Raw genomic sequence first — 11,644 nt, 5'->3', positions numbered from 1 at the left:
TTTTGATTCCAGTTAAATGCTATAGCTTTTTATTCTTCTTTTTTAAGTAGTGTTTAATTTATAAGATTTATAAATCTTAATAATTAAACACTACTTTTGGGTATACCCAAAAGAACTATACTCTAACAATATCCGCTACTTTAGTAGTGCAGCTGCGTATTGATCGTTACATCAAACTTGAGATTGGCTTCCTTTTAATAATTTAAACCTGGATTTACGCCAATTAATTTTTCAACAGCTTTCCCTTTATTAACTTCACTAGATGACTTGGCCATTAATTTAATCTGTTTTAATTGAGTAATTTTTAAAATTGAGTGAAGCTAAGTATAATATTATAGGCCCATATGTGAGAAGAGAGTGAAGCGTTATTAATGGGTTTAAAGGTATTAACTAGATAATAATCTGATAAAATATAACTTTTGATAATGAAAAATAATTTTTTAGTAATGAAACGTTATAAAGAAAATTTATTAAAGTGAATTAAAACTCTAACCTCACATATCTTTTTGTTAAAAACATATTATATATATCTACTCATCATAGCTTCTTTATAGTTATGTAAGGTAATCTTGTAATCTTGTAGTTAAACTTGAACTATTGATACTAACAGTAAAGTTAATATGGACAAATCCAAACCTCGACCATTACAAAGCCATGGAGGAAGAGCTACTTTAAAATAGTTTTACATTTTTTATTTGTTTTCATACTTTGTTTAACTTTTGGAATCAACTTTTTTTATTCCAAAGTTGGGGTAAAATGGAAAAAAGGAGATGTCATATTTTAACAAACAACTCAATCATAACCATCAGAAATGGTTGTTTAATGAGTTTATATAAAGAAGAATCATAATTGTCACTAATTAGTATAATTGGCTGTGAATTAATTATAATTGATGGCATAATAAATGATTTAGCTAGCTCATTTTACCCCGCTTTTTCTTAATTGACACAAAAAATGAAGCTTCATACATGCATGCATGCATGTATGAAATTTTATTTTTTTCATACATACATACATACATACATACATACATACATACATACATACATACATACATACATACATACATACATACATACATACATACATACATACATACATACATACATACATACATACATACATACATACATACATACATACATACATACATACATACATACATACATACATACATACATACATACATACATACATACATACATACATACATACATACATACATACATACGAATAAATAAAACTTCTATTACTTTTTTAAAACGTTTTATTGGTAATTGAAGTATCAGTTATCACATTTATATAAAAGAGATAATATCTGCCAACTGGCCTCCTGCAGCTCCACAGACATCCATTCTTTTGTTTAAATTTTAAATGAAATTCTGACATAATGGCTCTATCTCACCAATGACACAAATAATTTCATCCTTAAGTTTAGGAATCGATTTTAGGTTATTCTTTTAGACCTGGATTTTTACATAACTCCAAAGAAAATAATCAACATCGGTAAATCACATGACCTTGGTGGCCAATTAATATCACCATTTTTGCTAAATAAAATAAGTCCAGCAAATTGAAGAGTAGGGCCATCCTGTTAAAACCAAATGTCTTTGAGATAACAAAAATTTGGCTATCATTTAACGATATCAATCACCATTGACAATTACAGCTTCACCGGCAATATTTTCAAAGAAGTAAGGTTCAGTTACACCATTTGACCATTATGCACACCTAACAGTGACTCGTTTAGGATGCTTAGGTTTCTCATGAACAATTCTTGGAGTTTCCTCACCCCAGATACTGTAGCTTTGCTTACCATCATTGCCACCAAATTCAAAATAAGCTTCACCAGAAAACATGATTTTGTGAATACAATCAGCTTGTTGTATTGATGAAATTGACAAATGAACGACGTTTAAAATGATCAAATACCTTTAGTTTCTGTGTTATTTGAACCTTATATGTCTTTAGAGCTAAATCCTTGTGTAAAATACGGATGCAGTTGATACACTAATACCCCATTCACACCAAAGATAAAACTTGTTTTAATCGTGGTTTTTTAAACTAGTGACGCATTTTTCCGTTCAAACTGCTTTATAAAACCTTATTTCAATTAAACGAGTTTAAAAAACGGTTGCTAAATAAGACAACGTCGAGAGGTTATTTTATTAAAAAACTTTAGAAAAAAAAAGATGTAATGAAAAATGGATAATAATAACAATAATAATAATAATAATGATAATAACAATAATAATGATAATAATAATAATGATAATAATAATAATGATAATAATAATAATAATAATAATAATAATAATAATAATAATAATAATAATAATAATAATAATAATAATAATAATAATAATAATAATAATAATAATAATAATAATAATAATAATAATAATAATAATAATAATAATAATAATAATAATAATAATAATAATAATAATAATAATAATAATAATAATAATAATAATAATAATAATAATAATAATAATAATAATAATAATAATAATAATAATAATAATAATAATAATAATAATAAGCATCGGCGTTACCGCACTGGCGGTAAAAAAATTTCGGTAAAATGCGGTAAAATGCGGTAAAACGCGTAATACGCATTTTTACCGCAGTGCGGTAAAAATGCGTATTACGCACTTTTACCGTATGCGGTAAAAATGCGTATTACGCACTTTTACCGTATGCGGTAAAAATGCGTATTACGCACTTTTACCGTATGCGGTAAAAATGCGTATTACGCACTTTTACCGTATGCGGTAAAAATGCGTATTACGCACTTTTACCGTATGCGGTAAAAATGCGTATTACGCATTTTTACGCTTTCTTGTAACAGAAGACGGTAAAATTGCGTAAAAATGCGTAAAATCGGTAAAAATGCGTAAAAATGCGTAAAATGCGTAAAAATGCGTAAAAACGGTAAAATTGCGTAAATACGGTAAAACTGCGTAAAAGCGGTAAAAATCGGTAATTTCGGTAAATTGTGATAAAAGTTTGTATAAGCGGTAATTATTATGGTAAAAAATTACTTTGTTTTTATCAAGTCAGATAGTTGTTAAATAATTAATTACCCTCTAAAATTAAATTAGTCTCCTATATAAGCTTGACAAAAGTCAAGAAAGACTAACAACCTCAAAGTTCTTCAGTGATCTGATTAGTATACCAAAATCACTACCGAATCAAACCATCTTCAAGAAACAATGTCTCTTTGGAATTATTTTACCAAGCTAGACAGAGAAGAGGATAACATCTCTGGCTCTGGCAGAAAATCAGGATTTGCTGAGTGCAATAAGTGCAAAAAAATGATTAAGCTGTCTCAAGGTAGCACCAGTGGAGTTAAAGCTCATTTAAAGTAAGTGTTTTACTCTTACTATAATTTAGTATATTTTAAACCACTGATCTCAAAATATAACAAGATAGCGTATTCTATTGTTGTTTTCGAAAAAATATTGAAGCAAAAATTGGCCTTCCAAGATGGCGGCGATCAGAGCTCTTAGCGGTGAACCGATGTACATCTAATAAGACTATTGTAATATGAAAGAAAATAATTAAACAGTTTTGAAAGAAAAACAAGACAATGAAACAAATTTTTAAAAAGTTTATAGAAATGAAATGATTTTAAAAAAATTAGACAATTAAAGAAATTGTTAATTTAAATGTTAAAGTTCAAAATATTCGATATAATTTTTTTATGTGCATATTACGATTAAATTAATGTTTATGTATAACTTATGTACCTTTTAGTTCTTAGTTACCCAATACAGTGTGCTAGAAGGTTGATAACACAACTGAATGGTAAGCGGCAGTGGTGTCTACCTACAATTTTGACAAATTTTATATTTTCAATAACGCAACATGCAGTTGTGCTACTAACCTTCTCAGGGCGTGTCTAGGGGATGTCTGCTACGTCGCTGGACATACCCAAAATATGTATCTTTATATATTTTTTCACAACTTCAATATTTTGAACAAATATGATGCGTCGGTAGATAAAAGCAAACAGAGCGAATAATTATAGCAAACTAAAGCAATAATTAAGCAAACTATACAAGGTTAATTGTTCGAACGGATGGTAAGAAGTTATTAATCCGGGATAACAGTTAGATTTACGATTTGGTATTTTATTATAGCGCTTTTCAAATCGAGAACAGTCTAAAGTTTATTAAAAAACGATTTATATATTAAACGGAGGTTGTTTTAATTTTTGACTTAAACAAATTAATAAAAAACTTGAATGGACATACCTTTTTTATTAAGTTATAAAGTACTTCATTTTTTAAATATTTTCTTTTGTTAATTTAAAAAAAATAAAAGTTATTATTTCTTAGAGAACAAATTCCGGACTTCCATTTCAATTACACCCTTAGTAAAGTTTTAGTCAAATTCTTTTGATATTTATCATCAGGAGGAGAAGACTACAGTTAACAACAAGCATATATTAAAATATATCAATGGACATCCCCAATTGTTTTATACAAAGCTGTGTATCTTTTTAATTACTTGCATTTTGAACAATATAAAAAGAAAGTAAGGGTTTTAAACACTAAAAATTAAATTCGGACTTACGTTTGTACATACACTAAGCCGTCTTACCTCATATATGCGTTTCTCAATGAGGAAGGGGGGGGGGGGATGCTAAAATTTAACATTTTTGGGAAGGGGTTAAAATTGCGACTTATCCAAAAAAATTCCTGTACAGGCCCCTGCTTCTAGCACAAGCATTGGGTAGTTAAGAACTAAAAGGTACATAAGTTATATTGCAAATGCTAATTATTTTAAATTTGAGATTTCTGCACAAGTAAACAAATACTTTTTCTTCACTACTATTAAACAAACTAAATTGAAACAAACTAAAATTAAAACTCCTACTTAGTTTTACTGAGAATCTGTATTTTATCATGTGCCCATAATTATGAAAGTGGTCTAAGTCAAAATTAAAAAAATATGAATTTATCACTTATTTCACACGACATGATTTTAAACTAAATATATTCAATGTAATTTTTACGATATCGTCAAAAATGAACCTTTAAAAAGTAGTTGTAATTACAACGTTATACGGAATTTTTAATTTATTCAAATGCGAATCATTAAATATCTCGAAATAAGAAATATGACTTAGACCACTTTCATAATTATGGGCTCATATTTATTCTAAAAAAAGAAAAGCAGAAAGTTAACATACAAAAAGCTATTGTAAGAATATGTTTTGTTAAATAAAAAAATATTTATACTTGAAGTTTATGTAATTATGTAATATTCCGTTATTTTTATGAAAAAAATCTTATGCTAAACAAAAAAATAGATTTTTATTTGAAACTTATCAATATTTTAGCTTAAGATATAAAATTTGATTATCATTAGTTTCTTAATTTTCATATAGCCGTTCGTTGTATCCGCCGCCTTCTTGAGAGGCCAAAACTGGCTTTGAAAAATTTTGCGTTTATATGAATAAACGAGCTGGCCCGGATAGCGATCCGGGCTAGTTTGTTTATTCATATTAACGCAAAATAAAATTAAGTTGAAATAAGGACAACGTCGAGATCTCGGTAAACGGGCTGGCTCGTTTGCCGAGCCAGCCCGCTTTCCATATAAAGAGGCCCTAACTCTAAATTTTCACCAGTCAACAAAAAAATCTATTAAAATGGCTGCCCACAGTTTAAAAACAGAACCTCTGATCACGTGGTATTAGTTTAAACTTTTATAGCATTTGTTTAATAAGACTGCACTTCAGGATAAAGTAACTACTTCACGCGTTGACAAATTACTAAACAAATTACACCAAGGTAAAGGAAATCAGTTGTCGGCACGAACAGACTTGCATCATTTTTTCAAGATAAATATTTGTAAATTTGGGAACTTTTTTCGTGTAAACAAAGTCTGTCAATGATAAAATAGATCTGTATGGATAATTTTAAAATGACTAAAAAAAGTATAGCGAAGTATAAAAAAGCTTAAATTTTTTATTAAGATCTGGTTTCATTCAACTCCTTGGTCCTTCATTCACCAGCCTTAATTTTGTGTATTTTTTTAGTATTTTTTCCGACATGTCGCCATTTTTTGCCTCGGCTACTTTATAAGCTCCATAATTTATATTCCTTAATGCATTATTTTTTTAGTAGGTGTATTTTCTTATAGGCTTTTTTATAATTCATTTGATAAAGCATAACCTTTTAAAAAAGTTATTCAAATTTATAATTATCTTGCAAAATGCGGTCAGATATTTCATGTTTTCGCTTTTCATATTTCATATATTATTTCAATTGTCATAATAAGCTCATAATAACCCATTTGTTTTTGTCAAATAAAAATTAGTTTATATATAGCTGGTAAATCATATTATGTTAATATTAAATACTTAGTTATTCTTGCGGTTTGCCGTAAATTGACTTTGCTAAATTCTTTAAAACTGTGACAAATTATTTTTTTCTTTATTGTATTTACATTCATTTATGTATAAGTTATTTATCCTTTACTGTATATATTTCTGTTGTTAAACATAAAAATAGAAAATTCTATAATATTCATAAACTGGATGTCTACAGCAATATAATAGATGGAGTAATTCCCTAGACATGAAACCATTGTGCTCTAGGTAGCTACAAAACAATTTGATTTTTGTATTATTTATTTTATCTCAAGTTATACATGTACTAAGGTAGTCAAGCAAATGATCTCAATTTCTTTTCATTATCCGCGTTATTTCTTAAGGTATTAAGAATGTCTATCTATATAAAATTAAGCTTAAAACTTGGTTCTTTTGCTGTTATCTTTAATAAATGAGAGGAAGTTGAAATGACTGGTTAGACGAGTCCAAAAATTTTCGTTAAATCCGACAGACTTTAATATAATTTAATTTCTATTGCTTAAAACAAAAGATTTCTAACTATGCGCAACGAGCACGGTTCGCAAAAAAAACAATAGGTTGCATGTCCATTTCTTATATGTCCATGGTAAAATGCAACATGATAAAAAAAAAATTATTTAGAATTTTTAAAAAAACACTAATGTGTCTTGTGGTTCATGTATTTATTTTTTATGAACTATCTACTACTGAAACATTGTAATTCGCATCCTTTTAAACATATATAATTCCACTATTTTATTTCAGATCCTGCAATCCGCTATTTTTTTACCAGATGCAAAAAGTCGATAACGAAAATAAAGAGAAGAAATTTCAAGAAAAGAGGAATGCTCAGGCAGAGGCTGATAAGTCCAGTACCAAAAGAAGATATTTTGGTCCTATTAATAAAAACAAAAGGCATGATAACCTCCCACATGATGCATCATCAAGTCACCAAACAAAAATGGACGACTTTACTGAAACAATAAAGTGGCCTTCACAAAGTGCTCAACAGTTGGAATTTGATACCATCCTAACCCTTTCACTAGTTCTCTCTAACCTCCCGTTTCACGTTATTGAAACTGCTGGCTTCAAAATGCTGCTGAATTATCTTTGTCCACAAGCCAACATAAAAAGTCCAACCACCTTATCCAAATTCAAGCTACCAATGATTTATCGCAATCTAAGACGTGATGTAAAAATGCAAATTGAGAGAGACATCCCGCATTGCGAAATGGCAGCTTTCACTACAGATGGATGGACTGCAAGAAATTACATTGCATTATGTTACCAAAGACTTTGAACTCAAAAACTTATCTTTGGATTGCCAAAACTTTATTGGAAAACATACAGGGGTTTTGCTTGCACAAGGAATAGACCACATGATTTCTCAATTTCCTGGTCTTCAGAGGGAAGACTTTTACAAAGTGGGTGTTACTGATGCTGCAGCCAACATGAAGAAAGCAATCACGGAAAACAAAGAGATCAGTGATCATCTAACCTGTGCCAATCATCTGCTCAACACTTGTTTAATAAAGGCTGTAGAAAAATCAGAAGGAATCAATGGTATAATTAAGAAATGTAAAGGACTTGCTCAAAGGACCCACCAAAGTTCATTAGACTGGCAGGACATCAAGAAAGCGTGCGTGGAAGCAAATATAGAACCAGTCAAGATCATTCAGCCAATTGTAACAAGATGGAATTCTAACTTTATGATGCTTAAGTCAATCCTCAGATTGAAGGCTGGTTTACTGGTTGCTCTAGAAACTCTAAACAAACCAGATCTTCAAAGTTTGATTCCGGATGAGTTAGAGTTTATTAGTATTTACAACATTTTACCATTTCTGGCAGAATGTAAGCGATGCTCTGATTCCTGGTCTTCTGAAAATCTAGTGACTATGCATAAAGTTCAAAAAGACATATTAAATCTCCACTTGCTTTGCAAAAGAACCATAAATGACATTGAAGAGAGTGACCCTCAAGTTGCAGAGTGCCTACACAACTTCATGAAAGAATTTGAGAAGGGTTTACCTAATTATGGCGTTGGAGTCAAATACTATAATGTGGGTTCACTTCTGCACCCATATTATAGAGGATATACACTCAAAAATATTGCAAACAGTGAGGAAGGGAGGGAAGCCGCCATCAAGGAATTGGTTGACAATCACCCAACCACAATCCAGTTCTGCGAGTCATTGGTTGATGATCATACTTCGCTAGAAACATCAGATCTTGACGAAACTATGGATCCAGTGGACCTTGAGTTTTTGAAAGACAGGAGGCAGGTTTCAGCGCATCGCCCTGGGACTTCACAGCCTAGCCAATCAAAGCTCAAGCCACCCTTAATGCTTGAATTTGAAAAGATCAGACTATGGCCTTACCTGAAAGGGATGTGGATGCTTTAGAATGGTGGAAGCAAAATAAAAATGAGTTACCTTTGCTAGCTGGTCTGGATAGAAGTTACTTGGCTATACCTGTGACTTCTGCTTCATCAGAAAGAATGTTTTCAGTAGGAGGTAGGACAGTTACTGACTTTAGACATAATGTAAAACCAGAAAACACTAGCATGTTAGTTTTTGTGAGTCAAAATTATGCAAGGGTTCCTTCTAACCTCAACGATTGGGAAAAAACTTGCGAAGAAGAGCCGTATTACCACATGTCACACCACCAACTAAGAAGACTCACCAACAGGGAAAATCACATAGTCAAACTGAAACTAAAAAAAGAGGTGCACTTGAAAAGGCTTCTCCAACTTTATCAGATACTCAAACTGGTCCTGAACCTAATAAGCAACAACAGCTAGATACTCAAGAGAGTCAAAGGACTCTAGCTCAACAAGAAGGGTATGAAGTGACTCAAGATAAAGACCAAACTCAAAGTGTCTCTTTGTTTATTCCAATGACACTCCAGCACAATCAAAGTAGAATCAAAAAAGCAAAATTAGGTAATATAATGAAGTCGAATTGGAAGGGGAATGAGAAAAAAAAGTACAGAGCATCTGAGCTTGCAAACATTTTATTAGAGACAGATGATGATATATCTGATGATTAATTTTTTATCAATAACTTGTTTGTTTAAAACTGTAAATGTAATATTTACTAATAGAAATACAAAAAGCAATTTAAAGTATCTTTTTTTAGTTTTTCGGTAATCAGCAAAAAAAGAGGTAATTTGTGATAAAATGCGGTAAATCGTGATAAAAAGCGGTAAAAAGTGATAAAAACGGTAAAAAGTGATAAATGCGGTAAAAAGTGATAAATGCGGTAAAAAGTGATAAATGCGGTTAAATTGCGTATTACGCATTTTTACGCAAATTTACGCATTTTACGCAAATTTACGCATTTTTACGCATTTTACGCAAATTTACGCATTTTTACCGACGGTGCGGTAACGCCGATGCTTAAATAATAATAATAATAATAATAATAATAATAATAATAATAATAATAATAATAATAATAATAATAATAATAATAATAATAATAATAATAATAATAATAATAATAATAATAATAATGATAGTAATAATAATAATAATAATAGTAATAATAATAATAATAGTAATAATAATAATAATAATAATAATAATAATAATAATAATAATAATAATAATAATAATAATAATAATAATAATAATAATAATAATAATAATAATAATAATAATAATGATAGTAATAATAATAATAATAATAGTAATAATAATAATAATAGTAATAATAATAATAATAATAATAATAATAATAATAATAATAATAATAATAATAATAATAATAATAATAATAATAATAATAATAATAATGATAATGATAATAATAATAATGATAATAATAATAATGATAATAATAATAATGATAATAATAATAATAATAATAATAATAATAATAATAATAATAATAATAATAATAATAATAATGATAGCAATAATAATAATAATAATAATAATAATAGTAATAATAATAATAATAACGATAATAATAATAATAATAATAACGATAATAATAATAATAATAATAATAAATAATAATGATAATCATAGTAAAAAATAATAATAATAATAACAATAATAATAATAATAATAATAATAATAATAAAAATAATAATAATAATAATAGTAATAATAATAAAAATAATAATAATAAAAATAATAATAGTAATAATAATGATAATAATAATTATTATAATAATAATAAGAAGAATATTAATAATAATGATAGTAAATATTATTATTTTTATTATTATTATTTTTGTTATTATTTTTATTATTATTTTTATTATTATTATCGTTATTATATATATAAAATTGAAGAAAATTATTTATATACGTATTATATTATTATTCTCTCTTTTATCTCTCTTACGTCATATATGATACATTTAAACATATATTTATGTGTATTAAGTATGATTTGTGTTTAAATAACAATCTTCGAAAATCTATTTGTTTTCATTTTGTAAATTTTCCATTTTGTTCTTGTTCTTAAAAAATACTTCAGAGTAGACGTGACCGAAGTATTATACAAAAGAATTTTTACTAGAGTTAGCAAATTTAAGTTTTATTCGGTTTCGTAAAAATAAACCTGATTTATTCTGGTGTGACAAGGACAAGGTTTAAAAAAAGATACCCTCAGAATTACAGCTCACAAATTGAGCTTATCACATTTTATGGAAGGTTATATTTATATTAAATATTGCGATAATCTTCAGCGAGAGCATATATAAGCGAATTCTAGAAATACGCAAACCTAAAATGAGTTAAAAAAATTATTTATATCAAGGAATGTATATTTTTAAGGTCAATTTAACAATTCATGCAGTAAATATTATCATCAAGCTGCAAACTCCAATATACTTATTATTAACTATAATAATTTGTCATCATAAAATTTATAGAAATATGTATATATTAGGTAGAATTATGTATCCATAATGCAGAACTATGTATTAAGTGAAATTGTGTATGCATTTTGCACAACTATGTATGTGCTATCCAAATTTAGGTAAGAAAAATAAATGTTTGCATCTATTTAAATACATTAAAAAATTATATTGTTAAAATTATTATTTCCTATAAAATCATTCAATTCACCAGCATGAATGCCAACGAAGGTGGGTAGCAATAATTTATGCATATCGCAATATTTAATATAAATATAACCTTCCATAAAATGTGATAAGCTCAATTTGTGAGCTGTTATTCTGAGGGTATCTTTTTTTAAACCTTTTTTAACTATTATCCTTGTCACACCAGAATAAATCAGGTTTATTTTTACGAAACCGAATAAA

The 11,644-nt window shown here is 28.0% G+C and overlaps 1 protein-coding gene across 1 annotated transcript; it reads left to right on the top strand.

Annotated features, from left to right (window-relative positions):
* The first annotated feature begins 2,789 nt into the window (after window positions 1-2,789).
* Window positions 2,790-9,664, top strand: LOC149892348 (uncharacterized). Its single transcript, XM_090080407.1, has 2 exons — window positions 2,790-3,370; window positions 7,130-9,664. The coding sequence occupies exon 2, from the start codon at window positions 7,615-7,617 to the stop codon at window positions 8,764-8,766; it is 1,152 nt and encodes a 383-aa protein (XP_089936533.1). The 5' UTR covers window positions 2,790-3,370; window positions 7,130-7,614; the 3' UTR covers window positions 8,767-9,664.
* The last annotated feature ends 1,980 nt before the right edge of the window (window positions 9,665-11,644 follow it).

Source organism: Hydra viridissima, unplaced genomic scaffold, assembly GCF_058129835.1.
Source record: "Hydra viridissima isolate aposymbiotic clone 2 unplaced genomic scaffold, HvirCarnegie_v1 scaffold_2, whole genome shotgun sequence".
In the NCBI taxonomy this organism is placed as follows: Eukaryota; Metazoa; Cnidaria; class Hydrozoa; order Anthoathecata; family Hydridae; genus Hydra; species Hydra viridissima.
The sequence above is the reverse complement of the archived record's forward strand: the minus strand, read 5'-3'. Positions and strand labels throughout refer to the sequence as shown.